A 23,171-nucleotide genomic window follows, 5' to 3' on the forward strand; every position below is an offset into this window, starting at 1 on the left:
TATCCATTCTGGATACCAGCTGCAAGCTGAGACAAACTGTAAATTCCTATATTCTCTTTTAATATCAGACTTCCAAATGCCTTTCTTCTTCATCCTAACGCACGTCCACAATGCTGTGAGGAAGGCAAAAAACACACCAACTCTCTGCCATTTTGGCTCAACAGGAAACAAAATTCCTCCCTGATCCCATAGCCAGGCGATCAGTCACACATGCAGCAGCCTTGAAACACAGCTCCCTATCTACGCTATAGGGAGGAAAGGCAGAGTAGCTGAAGAGGCAAGGGAGCTCCTGAAGTTTAAATTATTTTAGGGAGGGGCACAGGAGCCAATCAGCTCTCACTCTTCCCTCCTGGCTAACCAATAGGATACAACAAACTGGGACCCAGGTCTGGCATTTTGGGGCATGTGCTCCCCAACCTCCCCCTCTTCCAGGAGCAATGCATTTCTTTTTCGGGTCCAATCAGTTATGTCCCTCCTAACCCATTGAGAGGGCTGAGGGGCATTTCTCAGGCATGGGCTCTCCCCTCTTAATTTCCCTTATGGGGATAGTGCATTCTGACCAAACATTTCTACTCCAAACTCCTCTGCCCCAAGATGAGTGTGGGGCTGAGATTTTCCCCACTCATCAATCCCATATTTGGGGCTGGTAACTCAGTATCAGCACATACATGGAAATTTTTTGTCCATGTTTAACACTTGATTTGGAATTTAATTGTTAAACTGGATGGAATGGGGACTTTCCTAGTATTTGGGAGGAAAAGAAAGCCTACAACATAACACTGCTTTAAAAAAAACCCTGAAAAGCTATAAAATGTACAACTACATAATGTTAATAATACTCCTGGCCTGGGGCTGAAGTCAGTCTTCATATTTTCTGCATTTCTCTAATATTTAACACTATGATAATCTAATTATCTATATATATTTAGTCTGCAAATCACAAAAATGTAGCTTTTCACCAATTAAACTTCTATCTTTAGAATTAATGTTGAGACATTATACACTGTAGATATGGAGTCACTTTAGTGTTTCCATCTTAGAAGGCCAGTATTGGTCCATTGCTGCATTGCTTGTGTGCTTTTGTTTAGTAAAACAAAAATTAATAACATTAAAAAGAAAAACAATTACCACACATGTACTGCATGCATCCACAAGCGCTATGAATGCTGTTGTCTATTTTTTGAACTTCTCCCTGTGTAGTAAGAAACATTTCAGAGTCAAATACATCAAACACAATTTATAAGGCTTACAAGAGACACCCTTTCTCAAAATATACAAAGCTACTGCCACTCCAGCCTAAGCTTTGAGAAAGAGAAAATCACAATCCATTACAATAGACAGCAGATTGTATGGTTGCCAGATGCATTATTGTTAACAACAACAAAGTGGCACACTTCCTTTCGGTCTGAATATAATAACAGTGTAGCTGAATATGAATTTTAATTAATACTGACCTGAAGAAGAACTTTGAAACTTGCCTCTTTCACCAACAGAAGTTGGTCTGATAAAATAATATTACCTTACCCACCTTGTCTCAGTTTTAATTAGTTTATTTTTTAAAAATCTGTATTTACTTTATTTTGGATATACTTTCAAGTGACAAATCCTGGTTATTTTAATAATAAAGGTATATCTGGTCATAAAATACCACTTTGACAGCTCTGAAACCTCCTCCATGACTTCAGTGTAAAATTCTGTACTACCGTACATCTCTTGTAATTGGTTCAGAATTTGGCCTGTTATGATCTATATTACAATCATAGACTCATAGACTCATAGACTCTAGGACTGGAAGGGACCTCGAGAGGTCATCGAGTCCAGTCCCCTGCCATCATGGCAGGACCAAATACTGTCTAGACCATCCCTGATAGACATTTATCTAACCTACTCTTAAATATCTCCAGCGATGGAGATTCCACAACTTCCCTAGGCAACCTATTCCAGTGTTTAACTACCCTGACAGTTAGGAACTTTTTCCTAATGTCCAACCTAAATCTCCCTTGCTGCAGTTTAAGTCCATTGCTTCTTGTTCTACCATTGGAGGCCAAGGTGAACAAGTTTTCTCCCTCCTCCTGATGACACCCTTTTAGATACCTGAAAACTGCTATCAGGTCCCCTCTCAGTCTTCTCTTTTCCAAACTAAACAAACCCAATTCCTTCAGCCTTCCTTCATAGGTCATGTTCTCAAGACCTTTAATCATTCTTGTTGCTCTTCTCTGGACCCTCTCCAATTTCTCCACATCTTTCTTGAAATGCGGTGCCCAGAACTGGACACAATACTCCAGCTGAGGCCTAACCAGCGCAGAGTAAAGCGGAAGAATGACTTCTCGTGTCTTGTTTACAACACACCTGTTAATGCATCCCAGAATCATGTTTGCTTTTTTTGCAACAGTATCACACTTGCATTATATCCTTGCATTACATCTTCCTCATATGTAGAGCCCTACATAGATACAAAATTTATATCCACGGATGCAGACATCTGTGGATATAAAGTGGATATCCACAGACGTGCAGGGCTCTACCAGCAGTGGCAGCAGCGAAAATTGCAGCATGTTGGGCATCTGCTTCCAGGAGTCAGTACCCTGCCTGGGCAGCTCCTCCAGCATGGCTGTACTGGCCATCCCTGCCCACTGGGGCAGGCACCAGGCTCATTGGTAGCTGTCACTGGTCGTGCTAGTGCGTGCAAGCGGCTCACACACTCCTGGATACACTAGCATGACCACAGACTGCTGCCATAGATATCCGCATCAGTGGATATGAATTTTGTATCCATGCAGGACTCTATGCATATGGGGGAGGGCATGTGATGGGAAAATATGCCTTTCACCACAGTGATAGTTCAGAGTTACACCATTCATTATCATGCATTTTCCAGGTTATAACAACTAGTCTGTTTAAAACAAAATAGAAAATGAGCGAGGAGGACAGTATATCTAAACTCTCATATGTTACAAAGGTCAAAGATATTTAATAACTTTCATAGGAAGCATATATAATTAACAAAACAAGCTAACATTCTTCTAGAAACAAAGCATGTTCATAAAGTTGATTTCTTTCAATAACAAAAATTAATTTTGTAACCAGTAAAATTTTAAGCATTGTCAGTATTGAACAAAAGTAAGATTACATTTTCTTCCCTTCAGTTAGGTCTGCTTAAAAAACACATAATCAAGCTTCTCCAGTGGACTGATGGTAGCAACACAGGATCTAAAATAGGGGATTACAAGCTAGATTTGGAAGATAGGAGACAGTGTTTCAACACCTCCCCATTTTATAATCCATGTACTGGCAAATATATGATAGGCAGTGTTGATATCCCCAATCCCATGGCCTATGATGACAAACTCAAGGAAGGGACAGAAACAATAGTGCATAAAAAGAAAGAGGGGAATAAAAACACTGGATGTTATTAAGTAACTAACAACTAAAGGAAATTTTCTTACCACTTTACAGGTTGGTACAGTAAAATTTTCACAGCTACATTCTAAGAAGAGAGGAACAAAAGTGTATCAGTCAAAAGATATTAACTTCTATTAATAAGTAACTAATAGAAGAACAAAAAATAATTACCACAGTGCCAGTCTGGACAACACTGTCCAGGTACTTTCTCTTTCACAAGTTCCATGTCAGCTGTGCAGTTCAGAAGAGGCATTGAACAAAGGGTCTCATCACAAACTAAATGGGGGGAAATGACATGGATCAACATGGATCAACTAGTCTAACAACGTTGAAGGTTTTTCACAGAATTTTGTTATTACTGTTTAATATTTGTTAAGGTCCAATAGCATTCTTGGCAATGTATAAGGGACAAACAGAGAGACACACCACGATTTCCAAAAGTTAGCGATTTTGGTTATCTCAATTTTTGATGCCGAACTTGAATCACCTTAAAGGGTCTTACATTTTCAAAGTCTGCTGAATGCCAGTCATCTGAAAATTTTGCTCCATCAAAGCAACTCAAGTTGGTCACCCAGCAGTTGAGGCACTCAAAATCACTAGTAGTTACAGGAGTGCTCTAGCTGTATATCTGTAAATAGTTGGTAGATAAGGTGTCAGTATATGGTGGCTGACCAGAGGAATGGAGTCACTTCAGAATGGTGGTGAACAACATTCCACTTCTTGTTGCAATGCTAATGTATGGGGATAGCGGTGAAAACTGAAACTTCTTCAGAGCCTATTAAGGGCAAACTGTGAAAGGGATGCCAAAATACTGCAATAACTTAGGACATTATACAATACTGAACATTTTATAATACTATATTTTTAACATTTGGATAAATTCAACTTTAGATGGAAAGAGTTGAATCAGTTGAAAAAAATAAATACTCAGCATATAATATTAACTAGATACAGGGAAACCTTTTAATTAAAAACAGCTAAACTTACCACAATGGTAACGAGGACAACAGGAACGCATGGTGCTAAGATCTACTGTGAGAATTTCCCCCTCATTACATAAAGGAACAGGCTCAATGCAAGACTCACAAACTAAAGTTAAAAAGAATAAACCAAATACAAAGTTTAAAATACATCATCAGAAAGTTGTTACATATGAGTTTTATTCTACCCACGTTCTTCTACTGTGCCGGCCTGCCTGCCAGCCAGCTCCCTGGGTATCTAAGAAACTTTTATTGACTAACACATTCAAATAAAATAGATAATTGAATGCAATGATACAGTAATGGTAGTATCTATTGCTTTATCTGGTGTTAAGATTTATCCTTAGACTGTTGCTACATGGACTGAAAAAATGACTGTTGGTGGGCTATAATCTATGAAGCTGCAGACTGAAGGCAAAGGTCACATAATTCTATAAATGAAATATGCCCAAATATTTTCAGACAAGCCCAGTTTCTGTACTTGTGTGTGAAATGCCATCATTCTTTAGTGTGCAGTTCAGCAGTAACATTAAAAAAAGTAACCTATGAATAAAGGGCCCAAATTGCAAAATTTTACATGCAAGTGGACACTTATAGCTGCAAGTGTCTGCCCAGGCCAATCCTGTGACAGCATTCTCAGGCAGCCTTATCAAGTATGCAACTAGAGACCCATCTCTTTTTATTTGTAGATAGCCTAATAACAGTGGTTCTTAAACTGTGGTCCAAGTACCCCAGGTGGGGGAGGGGGGAAGTGTCTGCAGACTATATCTAAGGGGCCCACGAAAGACAGACTGAAAACTGACTGAACAGATTCAACTATATATACACAGACATTAGATTTCTAAAGGGGTCTTGTACCTCCATTCAAAAGTTTCTAGGGGTCCTCAAATGAAAAAAGGTTGAGAACCACTGCCCTATAATATCCTGTCTACCCACAAGAAAGGTAGTATAGTAAAGGCTTCTTACCACATAGATAAGAGAAACAACAAGGATCTTCCTGTTTTGCTTCAACAATAAATTGGTCCTCTCTGCACTCCGGACGGGGAGCATTGGGACATGCTAAGGGATCACATTCTACATAACAGACAATCAGTATCTCTCATAAAAAGTCACATGAGTAATCCTAAAATAGAAGAATCTATTTTCCTTAATTTTTTTCCATTTTCTCTTCTCTTAAAACTAAATTGATGGGAAATCAAAACTGACAGAAAGAACAAATACAAAAATAAGTATAAACTCTAAGGATCAGAGCAGAAACAACATGAGGAAAAGAATAGAAACCTCTCTCATAAATTATTTACAGTGATTTGTTAATACAGGCAGAATCGTCATCTGGTACAATTACCAGACAATGTAGTAAAGAAAAATATACTCTTAATCTTGTCTCCATATATCACTTACCACATTGGTATTGTGGACAGCAGGAAAGGGCACTATAGCCTACCATCAATTTTTCACCATTTTTGCATGTTGGAATAATAGCCTCACACAAAGTCATGTCACATTCTGAAAAAAAAATGGCATATGCAAATATTCATATATGTATAAACGTGACTAGACATTACATTTGTTGATAACTGGCAAGTGGTTACGGATAGCTATCTAGATAGTGAAAATAACAGTTCAGCTATCCCATTTGCCCTTTATTTCCACAAAAATATTTCATTAACACATTAAAACAAGCATCTTATGACTAACATATCAGATACTTTTCAGAGCAGCAGTCGTGTTAGTCTGTATCCACAAAAAGAACAGGAGTACTTGCGGCACCTTAGAGACTAACAAATTTATTTAAGCATAAGCTTTTGTGGGCTACACCCCACTTCATTCGATGCATAGACATCTCAATTGATTGGCATCTTACAGTTGGTATGGCTACTTCCACCTTTTCATGTTCTCTATATGTATAAATATCTTCTTGCTGTATGTTCCAGTCTATGCATCTGATGAAGTGGGCTGTAGCTCAGGAAAGCTTATGCTCAAATAAATTTTGTTAGTTTCTAAGGTGCCACAAGTATATCAGATACTAGAAGCATGCTTCTTTTGGTAAGAAACATGGACAGACAGAAAACTAGCATCTGACCATCAACTGACACTAAGCTGCTTTCTGGGAAAACAGTAACATGCCAATTCATGATTCACTTAGAAGAAGCAGTGATGCAAAGATGTAGAATCATGAAGATTCTAACAAGGCATTCTACTGTGCTGGCAGCTCACTGATGGAAATAGAAAATAAAATAGTTAACTACATAAGAGGACGAACAGTGTTGTCATTAAGGCAGAGGACATGGGATCAAGGAAATTTGGATTCAGTTCCTGGCTCTGCCAAAAAGTCTTCTTGTGTTTCCTTGTGAAAGTCTCTCTATCCCAGCTCCCATGTGTAAAACTGTGGTCAGTCAGAACATTTCCTTTGTCTCACGCTATGACTTGTCTATTTAGATTTTAAACCCTTCAGGGCAGGGATTGTGGACTACTCTGTGTACATAACAAACCTAGCACTAGGGGACAGCAATCTGTGTTTCGGCCTTTTGCCAATACTGTTATCAATAATGCCATTATTTATTATTGCACAATAGAATACATAATGTGCAACAACTAGGGAGAATTACCTTAGGGTTTGCCTACATGAACATTTATACCATGGCAAGCTGGGGTGTGAATCTACCCCACACTAGCCTGCCGCAGTCTAACTGTCCATGTGCACTCTGCTGATGCATGTTAACAGCTTATAGAGCGCTTTGCTCTAGTCCTCTTTGGACCAGCTCAAAGAACATTAACAAACTGTTAACGTGCATCGAAAGAGTCCACACAGGTAGTTACACTGCGTCAGGCTAGTGCAGAGTAGATTCACACTCCAGCTTGCTGTGGTTAATTGTTCATGCAGACAAGCCCATACTCTTCTATTTAAAAGTGAGGACTGTTCTATCATATCCCTTCCAAGACAGGAATAATCTGCAAACTGTTTAGGAAAGTTTAGCCTATGTAAAATTAGCCTACATGACATAGACTATGTCTACACTAGCACTTTTGTCAGTAAAACCTTTGTTGGTCAGATGTATGAAAAAACACATACGCTCTCCCACTGACATAGCAACCATCGCTTGCTGGAAGTGGTTTAATTATGCCGATGGAAGAGCTCTCTCTCGTCGGCAGAGAACAGCTACATAAGAGACCTTACAGCAATGCAGCTGCAGTGGTACAGTAGTAAGGTCTCTAGTGTAGACACAGCCTTAGAAACCAGAGTCACATTTTCAAAAATGACTAAGACAATTAGGAGCGTAAATCCCATTGATTTTCTGAGAGACATTGGGTCCTATGTGCCTACAGGTGTGCCTACAACTGTGTTTAGGCTTGGGCTAGAGACCAAGCTCTGGGACCCCAGGAGTGGGAAGGGTCCCAGAGCTCAGGGTCCAGCCTGAGCCCAAATGTCTACACTGCAATTTTACAGTCCCACAGCCTGAGCCCCAGGAGCCTAAGTCAGTTGATGCAGGTCAGCCACTGATGTTTAGCTGCAATGTAGATATACCCTAAGTCACTTTTGAAAATAGGGTTTTCACTCTTAAGTCAATTAGGCATTTTTGAATGTTTTACCCTGAACCCTGCCTGTAAATCAAACCATGTCAATAAATGTGTAAACACCTCTTTAGCACATTTGTTATGGAAAATATGTTTGGCTGCATACTTACCACAAACTTTCTTTGGACAGCAAGCCCTCTCTTCAATGACATTAACGATAACTTCACCTTCCCTCTCACAGACTGGCAGTGGGTCTTCACTGCATTCTGGTTCTATTGCAATAACACTTCCATTCTCCAAACAGTTATACATACAACATCCCTTAATGGACCCATTCCAAACCTCTCCAGCAGAACGAGGCTGTCCTTCATTATCTGTACATGCTAAGGAAGAAAAACATCACTTCCTTCAGACCTGTATTTAGCACAAATTTATTCCAGACTAGTACTAATAACGTGTCAGCTGGAAAACCTCATGGCATAAAAGGATATGTAATATTTTATCAAGTATTTAATTGAAAGGTCTGCATTGTTTTCTAAAACACGATTGAATCTGATATATTGAAAATTACTAATTTAATTGATCTATTCTATTAACAGAAACTCTACGTGGTATAGAATGCCAGCTCCACTGAATGGTATGATAGCTGATATGCATAACACCAGAGTTCAAGTTTCTGCACATACTTCCTCTTTGCTTCTGGGAGAAATTCAAGGAGTCAGTGACTAACTTTACAGCCTTGAATTGTCTGGGTCCCAGAAATTACCTCTCTACTGATACATCCTTTTATGCAGTGTAGTTATACTTGTGTCAGTCCCAGGGTACTAGAGATATAAGGTGGGTGAGGTAATATCTTTTATTTGTGGCTCTAAAGCTTATCTCTCTCACCAACAGAAGTTGGTCCAATGAACGATATTACCTCGCCTACTTTGTCTCTCTGATACCTCCTCATGTCATTTAGATCCTCTAAGAAGCATTTGCTGTCATAACCTAGATTTGAATGGCCTGAATCTTCGTACCTCATCCTCACAGAGCCACAAACCCTGAGTAAGTGTCCAAACTCACTCCTTTCATTGAATCTATTTAGAACTCAAAAACAATACCACGAGATAAACTTCAGCCTAAGCTTCCTACCTGCAACTGGCATTTAAAACCATTTGATCCAAATAGACACCGCCATTCCCTTTACACATTGACAATTTAGTGGGAGAATTAAATTTGACATAAATTCAGTCATTTTGTGTGTCCAGCCAATATTAGCTGAAAACTAAATACCATATCATTAAAAATAATTGTTAGGACTTTGAAAGGCAAGGCCAAATAGTTGCATGATTGCAATTTTGCTAATTAGAGTGGGAGGATGTGATAGAAAGTTAAGAGACCATGAAAATGGAGGGGAATACGTAAATAGCCAACCTGGACTTTAGGTGCCCCTAACATATGTTTTATTGTTGTTATAACTAAAAATACTAAAAATGCTTTGCTAATAAAAAATGAGCAATTTGCTAAAGCTAAAGCTAAAAAATTCTGTGACCATTTATTTAGGCACGTTTTGGCTGCACAGGGTTGCACACAAGGCTGGTATTCCTTGCCATCAGGACAACCCAGAGCTAGAAGTCACACACAGAGGAAATGAAGTATTGCTTTCATTTTCAAAGGGGAAAATATGTAGTAAAAGCAACATGTTTATATAATAAAAAGCATATTTTTTACATTTTTAGCAACATAAATTACAAAATTATGCTTTAGGAATACATATGACTAATTCAGTCAAGATTAGAATTAAGTTATAACATATTTAATGAAAGGCATAACTTAAAAGTTTTAAGAAATTTTACCATGACTTAACAAGGCTGTGATTGAAAGGGCAAATCTTCTGACAATAATATGTAAAAAGAAAAAATTGCTGGCTCGTATACAAGACACAGAAATGTTTCAGTGATAGGAAATTATGTCTGGAGATAGAATAGTGTTATTTACTTACAACCCCTGTTGTAAGTAAATAACACTATTCTAGGGGGGTTACTAAGGTGATCCACTAGGAGTAACCATAAGTTATGTGCATTATTTAAGTCAATTATAAAAAATTAAGTACAAAAATACACTTTGGAACAGTTCAAGGAAGCTTTTCTTTGAGCAAAGACTGACATCTCCCCAGCAGGTGGACAAAAAGTAGGGCCCGCAAAAGCCTGGCTGTTGATCACTGGAAACCATCTCACGCTTAGGATAACTATAACCTGGGATGCTCTAAACCTGTTGCTACAGCATCTGTGTATGTACGTGAGACTCAGTAAAGAAGGAGTTTTCAGTGAAAGCACTCTTGTTTGTACCCATCATTTATCAGACTGAGGAGCTGTGTCCCCACTGATTTGTTCCTGACACCACCTGAAAAAACAGGTTAAGTTACCACAGTTTGGGGTTCTAAAAACCCCAAGGAATGGAGCTAATTATATCCATTTTCCAATATGACTCACTGGTAATTAGTCTGAATTTTAACATAGGATTATAACTAGAGCTGTCATGGAGGATTACAGTATTTCTACGTTTAATTTTGTTTCACCTCAGAATAAAAGCCAAACATTTTTAAATTCTTTGGTTCTGGGGCAGTCTGCTTGGTATGGTGTCCTGGAGCTGCAGACCCCGGAAGCCGGGGCTGCCAAGGAGCCATGACAGCCTAGAAGCCTAGGCTTGCCAGAACAAGCTGTCAGGGGCAGTCACTGGCCGAAAAGCACCACCAAATTACAAACATCTTGAACAAAGGGTGGACACAAAGCCACTCAATATAGAGGACAGGAGCTATTCTTTGTTTTTCTTCTTGGGTGCACTAAGAGAGGGAACAAGTTGTAGGAACACAGAAAGAACATCCCAGTGGAATGGCCCTTTAACCAACAATAGGGATTGCACCAAGGACCCACACAGATGAAAGGATGAATCTCTACAGCTTGAGCTAAAGAGCCAAGTGCCGTGTCTGGGGCTGTAAAAGATTCACATTCTCTGGTGACTGGGTAAAGATAGGGTACATAACTTACTATGAGATGTCAATATAACCCATCAGTTAGTGGGTTATATTAACATACCTACTCAGCCACTCTGCTCAGCTTTACTTACCACATTTTTCTTCAGGTATGCAGAGGTCAGAGTCTGTTCTATGGAGAATAGTTCCATTTTTACACACACAGTCTTCTCTTAAATAGGAGCATGGGGATTCTTCATAGAACCATTTATTTAGGCACGTTTTGGCTGCACAGGGTTGCACACAAGGCTGGTATTCCTTGCCATCAGGACAACCCAGAGCTAGAATTCACACACAGAGGAAATAAAGTATTGCTTTCATTTTCAAAGGGGAAAATATGTAGTAAAAGCAACATGTTTATATAATAAAAAGCATATTTTTTACATTTTTAGCAACGTAAATTACAAAATTATGCTTTAGGAATACATATGACTAATTCAGTCAAGATTAGAATTAAGTTATAACATATTTAATGAAAGGCATAACTTAAAAGTTTTAAGAAATTTTACCATGACTTAACAAGGCTGTGATTGAAAGGGCAAATCTTCTGACAATAATATGTAAAAAGAAAAAATTGCTGGCTAGTATACAAGACACAGAAATGTTTCAGTGATAGGAAATTATGTCTGGAGATAGAATAGTGTTATTTACTTACATAGTGTTATTTACTTACAACAGTAATCTGGTGTCCTCCACTTAATGCAGATATTATGTTTGTTGCACAAAGCCACATATGCAGAAAGTGCGTCACATTCATAATTCCAAAAGTAGGTATTGTTGATCCACATCTTCTCACAAAAGTCCTGTGGTGAAACCTAGAATTACATTTTAATTGAGATTTAATGAGAACAACTTTTTGTAATCAAAGTTTCTAATTAATTACAAGAAATATTACCACTGTAGGGGAAAAATTCATCAACGATCCCTGACTGACAGGAATTCAATACCTTTTCTGTTTCTGATCACTACTTTTATGATTCTACACCTTCCTCAATTTTGTATGCTCACTAGTAGGCAATTTTGTTACAGACCCTTCTTCACTTTTTGAATTTTGTTTCATTTAACTTCTGTGAAGCATATAGTATATTCCGTCCTCTCTGGCTCTGCCAGTTTCATGTGCACATGAGAGAATAAACTTCATTCTGGCTGAGGCAAGTGTTCCTGGCTTTGACACAATGTCAAACACTGATGCAGCTCAGAAATGGAGCACACAGGTTCGATGTATCAGTGCTCCTGACAGCTCCGTGAGGAGTGGTATTCAGAACCTAATGGTTTTGTCATGTATTTTGACTACCCGACCTACCTCTGAACTATAAGCTAAAGACATCAAAGTGTATAAAGCAAAGACTACCCCCACCTTTTTCCTCCTGCTGCCAAATTGCTTTCCACAGCTCCCTCCTCTCTTGACCCTGTCAGGTTTCTTCAGATGACACCTACTAAAATGTCACTCAATTTTTCTCCTCAGCCACTCCTTCAATCTGAGTTCCCTCCATTTTCTCCCTTCATATAGGAGTGGGGCAAAGACAGGAAACATCTCTGGAGCTTGAAGGAAGGGGGTGAGCTGCCCATGATGCTGCTCACAGTTGGCTGGTCTACAGTCAAGCAGATTTACAGGGAAGGGCAGAGCAGGGCAGAACAAACCACAGAGAAGCAGAGGTAGGAAAGAACAAAAATAAAATCAGGAACTGGAATCTGGACCTTTGCTCCTACCCTGCGAAAGCACCAGATGGAAAAGAAGTCTTGAGGCTTGTCTGCACAGTCCAGCAATGTGCACCACAGGGGAGTGAGTTGTGAAGTGCTCTAAAGTATAGACCTTGCTGATGTGCTCTAAAAGGCCTCATTAACATATTCCTGTTTCATGGGGTCTACATGGTGCCATAAGTGACATGTGTGTGTAGGGAGGGGAAGGAATGCAGGGTCACATGCCCCCCAGATTTCTTCCGAGCAGGGCTGAGGGGGACGTGCCTGGGAAAGGCACCAGCACTGAGCTCTCCCACTGAGCCCCACTAGGTGGCGCCAAGGGCAGGGACTTGAGACCTGCTGGTAGCAGCTGCAGTTACTACAGCTCAACAGTGAATCCAGCTTGGGGTGCATGTGCAAGGATGCAGAAGGGAGCTCAGGGCAATGTAGGAAAGGAGAGGCAGTAGAGCCCGGGGGCACTGGGGGCCAGGAGGAATACAAGTGCAGTTCCACTGAAACTGTGACAATGATATTTTATTTCATTTTTTTCCTAAAGGCTCTAATCCAGCAGAGTACTTAAATGTGCTTAAATCCAGCACTTGAGCAGTTCTCTTGATTTCAGTGGGACTAATCACATGCTTATAACTGAGGATATGCTAAAGAGTTTGCTGGATTGGAATCTTAATGTCAAAATATATTATAGTGAATAAGAAGAACTGGAAAGTCACACTTTTATCTTGTAATCTTAATAACAAAAGTGGGTCAGTTGTGAAGCTTCAATCCAAATTCAAATTCCTAAACTTCAGATCCAAACCTAAGCCACTTCACAAGAGTATTGGGATTTGGAGTTCTGAATTGGTCCATCACATAATTAAACCTGAACTGTGAATCTTAGAATTGTAGGACTGGAAAGGACCTCAAGAGGTCATCTAATCCAGTCTCCTGTACTCATGGCAGGACTAAGTATTATCTAGATCCTGACAGGTGTTTGTCTAACCTGATCTTAAAAATCTCCAATGACAGAGATTCCACAACCTCCCTGGGCAATTTATTCCAGTGTTTAACTACCCAGACAGTTAGGAAGTTTTTTGTAATATCCAGCCTAATGTATTCTAATATTCTAAATATTCCCCTTTGCTGCAATTTAAGCCCATTGCTTCTTGTTTTATCCTCAGATTAAGGAGAACAATTTTTCTCCCTCCTCCTTAAAACTACCTTTTATGTAGTTGAAACTGTTACATCCCCTCTCAGTCTTCTCTTCTCCAGACCAAACAAACCCAATTTTTTCAATCTTTCCTCAGGGTCATGTTTTTCTAGACATTTAATAATTTTTTTTTGCTTTTCCTTAGACTTTCTCCAATTTGTCCAGAAGAGACATCATAACTACCAGGAGGGTTGGCATGATATTTGTGGTATTTGTGATGCCCAAGACAGCCAAAGTCTCCCTGTAAAGCCAGAAGAGAGAGCAGATTCAAATAGAGGGGGGAAATAATTTTATATGGTTAAATTAGAATGGATTCCTGACATACTTATTGAATGCTGATATTATCACAAGAGCTCTAAAAGATCATATCAACTGATTGGTTTGCAAATATCTCTGTTCCTCAAATTGATAGACTATGTCAGAGCAATCCAGAGTTTCTTCATGTGTAGCTCTCTTTTAGAACAGAGGGGACATGATAACAGTTTTCAAGTACATAAAAGGTTGTTACAAGGAGGAACGAGAAAAATTGTTGTTCTTAACCTCTGAGGATAGGACAAGAAGCAATGGGCTTAAATTGAAGCAAGGGCAGTTTAGGTTGGACATTAGGAAAATCTTCTTAACTGTCAGGGTGGTTAAGCACTGGAATAAATTGCCTAGGGATATTGTGGAATCTCCATCATTGGGGATTTTTAAGAGCAGATTCGACAAACACCTGTCAGGGATGGTCTAGATAATACTTAGTCCTGCCATGAGTCCCCTGCACTAGATGACCTCTTGAGGTCCCTTCCAGTTCTATGATTCTATTACATCAAAACTTGCTCTAGAAATCAAAACTCCTTTGCCTCTTGAATGACTGCCCTGAACGCTGCTGCATACCACCAGAATCTTTAAATTGTGCATCCCCTCCTCCCCCATCAGCAGTTACCAGTCACCTCTGCATGGAGCAGGTAGAGAGCAGCACTTTAGAGTGCTCTACAATTTACACCCTTCTGGTGCACCATATAGGCAAGCCCTTGGGAGTGAGCAAGATTGCACAGTCATATTTCTTCTCCTCATAAACTTATTTTCTCATGTCTCTTCCCCTGCAAACCATGCCTACTTTGCCTGTATTGTACCAGCTACCTCTAGTGGCAGCTGATGTACTGAACTATGTAATTACTAGAAGTACTGAAAATAAACACTCTGTAAGGATATCACAAGCGTAGGAGTGACTAGGCTAATGTCTATGTGGCTCAGATATGTAAGTCTGAACTGGATACTATTACATTTATTAGAACCATTAGGCCTTCAGTCTGAGCAACATGCTTCTTGATCATGTACTAAACATTACCCTTTCTGAACAATACTTCAGTGTTAGGCTGTTGCTGTGGAATCTCTACCTTTTATATGTTCTTTTCAACTATGGCATGGTACTTCGAGGATCCACACATTCACAGCTTGTCCTCACTGTATTGTTAGCTCAAATTAGTACATTCAAGTTACTCTATTCGAGCCAGGCTAGTTCCAGACAGAATAATCATGCTGAAGCTACACAGGCAGCTGATGAGGAGTTGTAACTCCTCATCCCCACTGCATTACTAGCTCAAGCTTCTGCAGCACTTGGACTTCAACACATCCTCATCTACTCCCCCCCTCCTCCCTCCCAGGCTGGCTACCTAGAGCTTAAAGCACCACCAATTAGCTCAAGCTAAATATGTGTGTGGATGGACAGGAGTTGGATTGGGGCAAAACCTGAGGTACAGCTCAAGCTAACAATGCAGTGAAGACAAGTCCTCAGAGATTTGCAGGTAAGGAAACCATCTGAGGTTACCCATGAGCAACATGGAGGAGGAATTAATTCAGTCAGTTCCTTCACTAAACATTGTAAGCAAGTGAAATGTAAAAATAAGTATTATACATTATATTTTTATTATAAATTTTATTAATTTAGACTTGGAACTGCCTATTTCTTTGTACTTACTTTTTTATGACATGGAACAAAAACTCTTCTGTTTAACAGCTCCATACAGTAAGTGCAGTTATCTTCAGTACAATTTCTAACTGGCCTCCTGGTTGTTACATCAACCGATTTCTCAATTTCCCAACTTTTAATAAATGCTTCAATTTCTTCCAGATCTGTAATTATAGTCCTATTTTGCATCTTGAGGTCATCAACTGGGTCTCCATTACACACACCTTAAAACAGTGCATCATATTTAGTGAATAAATATAGCACATTTGTTCTTCAATTAAAGAAAAGTGCAAATGATAAAGTAATGTTAACATTGGAGCAAATTCATTTGTAAACAATTTTATTTGCAATAGCCTATTGCATTTGCAAAAGTTAGAATTTCATTAATATGGTTTTAATTTTTATTGGGCACACTGTCACATCAACAATATTTTAGCTAGACAGACAGATCATACAGTTCAATTAAAAACTTTCTCAGATGTGGATTAATTGAAAATAACTGGTACTAATATATATCACAGGCAGAATGGCAAACTCATTCAGATTGTGCCAGATTCTGACACCCTTACTCACATTGAGTAGGACCTAATTCCACAAGTCCAATTATTAATTTAAATAAGAGTGCTTATGCAAATAACAACTCACTGTGATAGACTGCAATATCCCAGACAAATCTTCTTGAATTAAGTTTAACATCTTTGGAGTTCATTGTTTTAAAAATGAAAATATGTACTATTCTGGGATTGCATGGAACTTTTTTTTAGCAGGAAGACAGGATTAATGCAATTTCTGAGAGATATGAGGAACTTCAAAGCACACTTTGGGACTATGCATATAAAGTGGATTTCCTAGGAAATAGTTGGGGGTGAGGGAAATGCAAATACTCACTTCAGATCCATGCTTTTGAAGCTGGAGAGAGAAACCAATTGTTGCTAATGACCTGCTCCTGGCAATCCCAGATCAAAGACCCTTAAACTATATAAAGGGTGAACTAAACATATTATGAGTGTGCTAGTTCTGATCTGAGGCTCTTATGAACTTGTCACCACAAGAGACCCCTTTGGGAAGGTTTGAAGACTCACTTGCCAGAACCCATATGGAAGACAGGCATTGGGAGGGGGCAGAATCTCTGCTAATCTTATTAGCATGTGTATAGGTTCTTCTATTGTTTTAATATGTTTTTCTGTGTTTTTACACTAAGAATAAACAAGGTTTGCATAGGAAGTGCTATGTGGTAACTTAGAAGTGTGGACAGGTACACTGTAAACCCTCTGAATAGAAAGTAAGCAGGCTTGCTTAGGCAGAGTCTCTTGCTGGGAATAATGCAGGGTACTGTCCAGCCTGCAGATACCCCACTCAGAAGGGAGACAGATGAATGTCTGCACCCAAGAGAGGCGACGGCCAGGTAATCCAGAAGCTTGAGAATGAGAGCTCTTGCTGTACCACTAAGGGGAAGCACAGGTGCCCTGAACTGTGGCATACACCTTGGGCAGGAAAGAGCTGATAATCTGGCATAGTATTTGGATTTATCTCAACATTTCTAAACGCTATAGTTATCAAAAGTAATTTAAAACAAAATTGAATAAATTACCTTCTTTACCACAAATACTTGTGTTACTTGATTTCTCAGTGCAGAAAGATGCATCTAGCATATTTTAAAAATTAATGTTCCCTATTCTGGTATTTGGTATTGTATGGAGAGACAACAGATGCAATTTCCATACTCAAAGACAAGTATTTAGAAATCACTATCTTCCTATAAATATATATTATACAAAGTCAACAATAAAATGGTAGAATTCGAATCTTTATGGATGGAGTTTGATTTAGCAAATAAGCAGCAGAGCTCTGTGCAGCCAAGGTAACACTGAATATTTTTGATTGGGGAATGGGCAGCTGGGGTTCCTACGTCTTTTTTATTATTATCTAATCGTTTTGTTTCCTTTTCTTCCCAGGCCATAGAGCACCTTTTAATTTCTTCTTGAGTCATTATGAACTTTTAATTTGTGTTTATGTATTTTTAAAGTCCTGGTAGGCATGATTTGTGTCTTGAGATCTTTCTGATGTGTCTGGATGTAAAACAAATTTGTAATTATGGTGCAATTACAGTAGCTGGATGATTTCATTGTCAAACTCTACAAATTTTGCTTCATACAATTTAAACACCAAAGTCTCATTTAAAATCTGATTTAACATGCATGTATGTTGATGATAAACGTAGTCCAAATTACCCATTATGTAGAATATTTCCACACCATAAATTTCATAAGTTTGGATTTATAGGGTGATATTCACGGGAGTTTTGTCATTGAGTGCAGAGAAACCAGGATTTCACATGTTCTTTCCTTCAGATAACAGAGTTCCCTATAACACCCTTCTTGACCCTGACCACTCAGCACCACCACATCAACCACCATGGCAGTAAGGTTTGTGATATGGTATCCCCTACTGTCACTGCCTACCTATGGGGACACAGGTCACATCATGAAGGGGTACCCACACTAATCAATGCTGAAATTGATTGATGCTTGGAAGAATCAGAGTGTGGGGTGTGGCGGATTACTGGGCCATCTGTCTTCAACCCTCTCCCTCCTAAGTCATGAATCCATATCATCATGCACTCCTGTGGGAGGTTTTCATGGGACTGAAAGAAAGGAAAGCATGCACCAAAGCCAGCACTTCCCATCTCCCCTGGATTTACAGCTTTTTGCTCTTCTCAGCCCATAGGTGAGCTTTTGGCTTTAAGTACTTGATTTGCTTAGACATGGGGCAGCAGGTTTGTATACTTTCTGGTGGTGCCCAGAATGGGTCCAAGTCCCCTTCCCCCCCACACACAGACGCACACACCTGCCTAAGGGTCTAGAAGGGAGTTTGGGTGCAGGATAGGGTTCAGGTTCTGAGAGAGAGTTTGAGTACAGGAGAGGTGAGGGGTCAGGCTCTGGGAGGGAGTTTGGGTACAGGGTGTGGGCTGGGGCAGAGGGTTGGGTGCAGGAGGGGGCAGGCTCTGGGAAGGAGTTTGGGTGCAGGAGAGGGTGCGGAAGGTGGACTCTGGGAGGGAGTTTGGGTGTGGAGTGCAGGCTCTGGGCTGGGGTCAGCGGTGAGGTGCAGAAAGAGGGCCGGGGGCAGGCTCTGGGCTGGGGCATGGCGTTGGGGTACGGGAGAGGGTGAGGGGAGTGGCACTTATCTTGGGAAGCGCCTGAAAGCGATCTGCACACCTCTCTGGCACCACCCATGCAACTCCCATTGGCCACAGTTCCTGGCCAATGGGAGCTGTGGAGCTGGCACCCAGGGAGGGGCAGTGCTCAGAGACACACACCCATCCTCCAAGGTGCAGGGATGTGCTGGATGCTTTTGGGAGTGGCACAAAGCGAGGGTGGGCAGGAAGCCACCTTAGCCCTGCTGCGCTGCTGGTGATGGCAGGGTGGGCAGGGACCCCTGGGCCCCTTTAAATTGCCTGGGGGTGGCAGGTGGGGCCAGGAGACGCTCTGGGGCAGGTGCGTGGGGGCCCTGAATATTCCTGGAGCCTGGGCAGCACAGGCCCATAACTCACTGCCACTGGCTTAGGCTATAGATTTTATCTGTTGGAATTAACATTGACCTGTTATTTTGAAATTAATTCTTTTAAAAATAATAAAATAATTTGAAGTTTAACTCATGAATTTTATTTGTATAGAGCAGTAATTGTTAAATTACATTGTGACTGGTATTGAGCAGTATTTATACAAAAATTAAAATACCTCTTTACACTTAGGATAATAATGTTATCTTGTCCTTTGAATTTGACTACAAAGAGCTAAAGGGAAGAGAAAAGCTTTTAAAACTAATCTGTGCCTCCAAATCGGAAAATAAGAATTGAAAAAAGAAAGAAAGAAAGAAAAGCTATATTATTCAAAACTGTTCCTGCAATTTTCTGCACTAGCAACTGTTAATTATCAGTTCTCCAGAGATTGAGGAACAGAGTGTCCTCACTCTTAGAACACTTTTGCTTTAACCACAGTATCCCAGTTTTAATAAATATTTCTCCAGTAGCTGTTGTGTTTATGTGCTTCCACATCAATATTCATTACACTCTGCAGAAGTTATATCCAAATTAAATGTGTTATACGGTTGAGTTGCTGTATCAAGTCAATAACAATTTTATAGATCACATTAGTTATGAATCTTTATTTTTTGTTCTCTTCCCTATTAAATCTGTTGATGTGCCTCTTATGTCGAAGAGCATGGTAAGACATCAATTTAGGGATGCACTCAGTACCTCATGAGGCACCAACACTGTGCCACAGATAGTTTTACCATGGTTATTTTTTTCCCCTTGCATAGCTCTTTTTTCCTATAGGTTTTCATTCTGAGGACTGAAAATCAAAAAGGCCTGTCCCTAAGCAAAAACAGTTGTGGATTAAGGAACCATAGCAGGCCTGGATCAGGCTCCTGTGTCTACAAGGGAAACAGCTCCTTAGCCAAACCCACAGATTTGGTAATTGCTCCCATCATCCCAGGACTAGACCATTCCTTCCTTTACAGTGGATGGGGGAGAAAGCCCTTCAGGAATTAGTACCCCTTTGCAAAGCCCACTGAATGCACTGCCCCCACCTCAACTCATTCCTTGGCGGTTTCTTCCGAGCACAAAATTTGGCTCCTTTTGCTCAGTGGATTTCATTAATATTTTTACATGCAGCCAGTGCTTTTGATGGGTGCACGTCAAATAGAGATAAATACATAAAATGTAGTGAATAATTATTTACCCTGATGTTATTTAAACAGGTGCTTTGAAACACAAGTAACGTTCATTGATAGATTATGGATCCAATCCTGGGAGCCCAAATCAGGTAGAATTTTCATTAAAATTAATGAGAGTTTCATATCAGAAGGACTTTAAGACAACAGATAACGGCTGATAAATCTTGATTGGCAGCGGCATTAAGAAGTGGGAATCTTACAACTTTTAAGTGAGAGAAGACCAAAAAATAAAAAACTTTAGTGAAAAAAATATAATACAAACAAAGATTAATAGAGAAGATAATCTTACCACAAAGTCCTTCTGTCTTGGTAGATGTGTTAGAATGTAAGCCATATTGTATATCAATAATGCCTGTAACATGAGCCCACTTAATGCTAATGCCAGCAGGTGTGTTAATGACGTACATGGCACCAGTATCGTGAATACACAGTCCATGTTTTGAGAAAGGTAAAGGTTGAATTACAGAATCCACTACTACCTAAATAAACCAAATATATTTTTAAATGAACAGCAGAATTCCAGAAACACACTTAATGAAATAGCAAATAGCATTTGTATTTTATTGTTTTAGATTGTTTCCATCACATTTGTCAGAGGTAGTGAGGGTGTGCAAATCATGTCATTTCTAATCAACCTCCATCTCCTATAATCGCAAAGAAAGTAGGCAATGAGAGAAAATGATGAAGGAAGAATCTATTGTAATTATGAAAACAGGAAATCTTGCTTGATCCCATACCCAACTGCCCAAATAAGAAACTCATCCTGCTTTCTTCATTTTTTCTCTCTTTCTACTTATTATTGACTAACAAGGAGATAATCGATTAAACGTAGAACTGGAGATCAGAAACTCAACAAGTCTAGGAACAGTTCTTATTTTGGTTTCATTTTGAACATCTATTATGAATGTGTTTTGCAGAGCTTCCACCAACATGATCAAATCCCTGGTGCTTCTTCACAAGTCTGTGAAACTGGGCCAAATATTGGTTTTCTAAACCAACCAAAAACTAATACATTTTTCTTGGTTTGGGGTTTCATCACAAAAGATTCTCACAGCTTTGCTTACGGTCTTAGTAGCTGAAAGATTGTAATTCCATCACCACCGTGTCCCCTAAAACCATGCTGAGGAACTATGCTACCTAGAGAATGACAAACACCACTTCCAGCAAAGAGGAGAGGCAGCTGACCTCAGTGCCACAGGAGATCAAGAATAAAAGAAGAGGGGGAAGAAATTGGTAGATTCAAAGTTTATAATTTTTTTCTCTAAATCATTCATGAAAGAAGAATAACTGCGAAGGCCAACAGCATATTTTATCCAAAAAAAATTATAAAATATTGTTTTTCCTCTTGTAGTAGAACAAGGAGAGGCTGGAGCTGGACCACAGGAGTAACCCTGTTCCTACACTTCATAAACTATAAAGACTGATTTACTGCATTCTAGAACAGAATAGCGCTGTAGAAATTACCCTTTAAATACACATATGCTGAATATTAACAGTTATTCTCACCTTTCTTGCCAGGCGGTTGATGAGTACTTTATTTGTAAGTGTTGTTACATTTAATTTCTTAAAACAGAGCCCTGAAGTGCCTCCAGGTGAAACCTTGTAAGAAAAATGCCAAAATAAGAGTTTGGGGGATGGGTGAATATTACAGGTAGTATTTATTTTAGCATATACAAGAAGTAAATAACAAGTGGTATACTTAAAAATTAACAAAATACTCACTAGTTTTCTTATTGAATTTGCACTCTGAAAAACATTTAAAAAGTAGATTAGAAATGCAAGGATATTAGTAACATTCCTCCTGTTTTGCTATGACAAATTATTAGCCATTTTCAACACTGAGGGTCCTTCTCCTGCTATCTGAATGCTAGCTAAACTTTCGCTAAACATGGGAACATATACTTCCCTGTTCGTTCCAAGGCATATGTTTATTAATATGGTGCATGCCTCTGTGTGTTTACTTATTTGCTATGGAGTTAGAGCCAAAGGGCCAGTTAGGGGAATCAAGCAGGAAAGACAACACCACGACCTAGATAAAGAGCATTCCAACACTCAGACACAATTGCCAGCTTCACAGTAGTGAAGAGACAATTCCTCGGTCCAAACCCTGGTGACACAGCTATTTTGCCAAGTCTGAGAGGAGAAATCTCAATGGGAACACTTAACTGTTACAGGACACCAAGCCTAGAAAAGGGGTGGGAGGTTGAGTATGTGGCCAGAGGCTGCCCAGGGTGTGTCAGTGAGATCAGACAGACTGGCAAAGAGACACAGAGAGTTAGGCCTCATCTACACTTCAAAATTTAGATCAACCTAGCTACATCGCTCAGGGCTGTACAAAATTTCATATCCTGGGCACTGTAGTTAGGTCACCCTAAGCCCTGGTGTACATGTGGCTATGTCAATGCCTCTCAGAAAGAAGGATTAACTACATCAGTGGAAAATACCCTTCCGTCAATGTAAAAAGCCTCTACACTACAGCACCACAGTGGCACAGCTGTAACTCTGTAGCTGTGCCACTGCAGTGGCTGTAGTGTAGAAATGGCCAGAGTGAGAAGTCGAAACTGCAGCAAGGGCTCAAAGGTGGAGGTAACTGGGCTAGCTGAAACACACAAGGCCAGCAGGGAAAAATCAATTAAGAGTAAGGTAAAAGTAAATATGCACGTAGGCCTTTATTTTTTTTATCCTTCA

The 23,171-nt window shown here is 39.7% G+C and overlaps 1 protein-coding gene across 1 annotated transcript in view; it reads right to left on the reverse strand.

Annotated features, from left to right (window-relative positions):
- The window catches only part of OTOGL (otogelin like), a 139,480-nt gene that overhangs the window by 20,363 nt on the left and 95,946 nt on the right, over window positions 1–23,171 (reverse strand). Inside the window, exons 39-51 of the mRNA XM_030548635.1 lie at window positions 22,206–22,229; window positions 21,990–22,082; window positions 20,773–20,962; window positions 15,756–15,970; window positions 11,585–11,726; window positions 11,007–11,192; window positions 8,069–8,281; window positions 5,784–5,888; window positions 5,349–5,456; window positions 4,390–4,491; window positions 3,574–3,678; window positions 3,447–3,487; window positions 1,129–1,192 (exon numbers count right to left, since the gene is read on the reverse strand). Coding sequence (XP_030404495.1) covers window positions 1,129–1,192; window positions 3,447–3,487; window positions 3,574–3,678; window positions 4,390–4,491; window positions 5,349–5,456; window positions 5,784–5,888; window positions 8,069–8,281; window positions 11,007–11,192; window positions 11,585–11,726; window positions 15,756–15,970; window positions 20,773–20,962; window positions 21,990–22,082; window positions 22,206–22,229 — 1,588 coding nt within the window. The remainder of the gene's footprint in view (window positions 1–1,128; window positions 1,193–3,446; window positions 3,488–3,573; window positions 3,679–4,389; window positions 4,492–5,348; window positions 5,457–5,783; window positions 5,889–8,068; window positions 8,282–11,006; window positions 11,193–11,584; window positions 11,727–15,755; window positions 15,971–20,772; window positions 20,963–21,989; window positions 22,083–22,205; window positions 22,230–23,171) is intronic.

The sequence above is a fragment of the Gopherus evgoodei genome, chromosome 1, assembly GCF_007399415.2.
Source record: "Gopherus evgoodei ecotype Sinaloan lineage chromosome 1, rGopEvg1_v1.p, whole genome shotgun sequence".
Classification (NCBI taxonomy): Eukaryota; Metazoa; Chordata; order Testudines; family Testudinidae; genus Gopherus; species Gopherus evgoodei.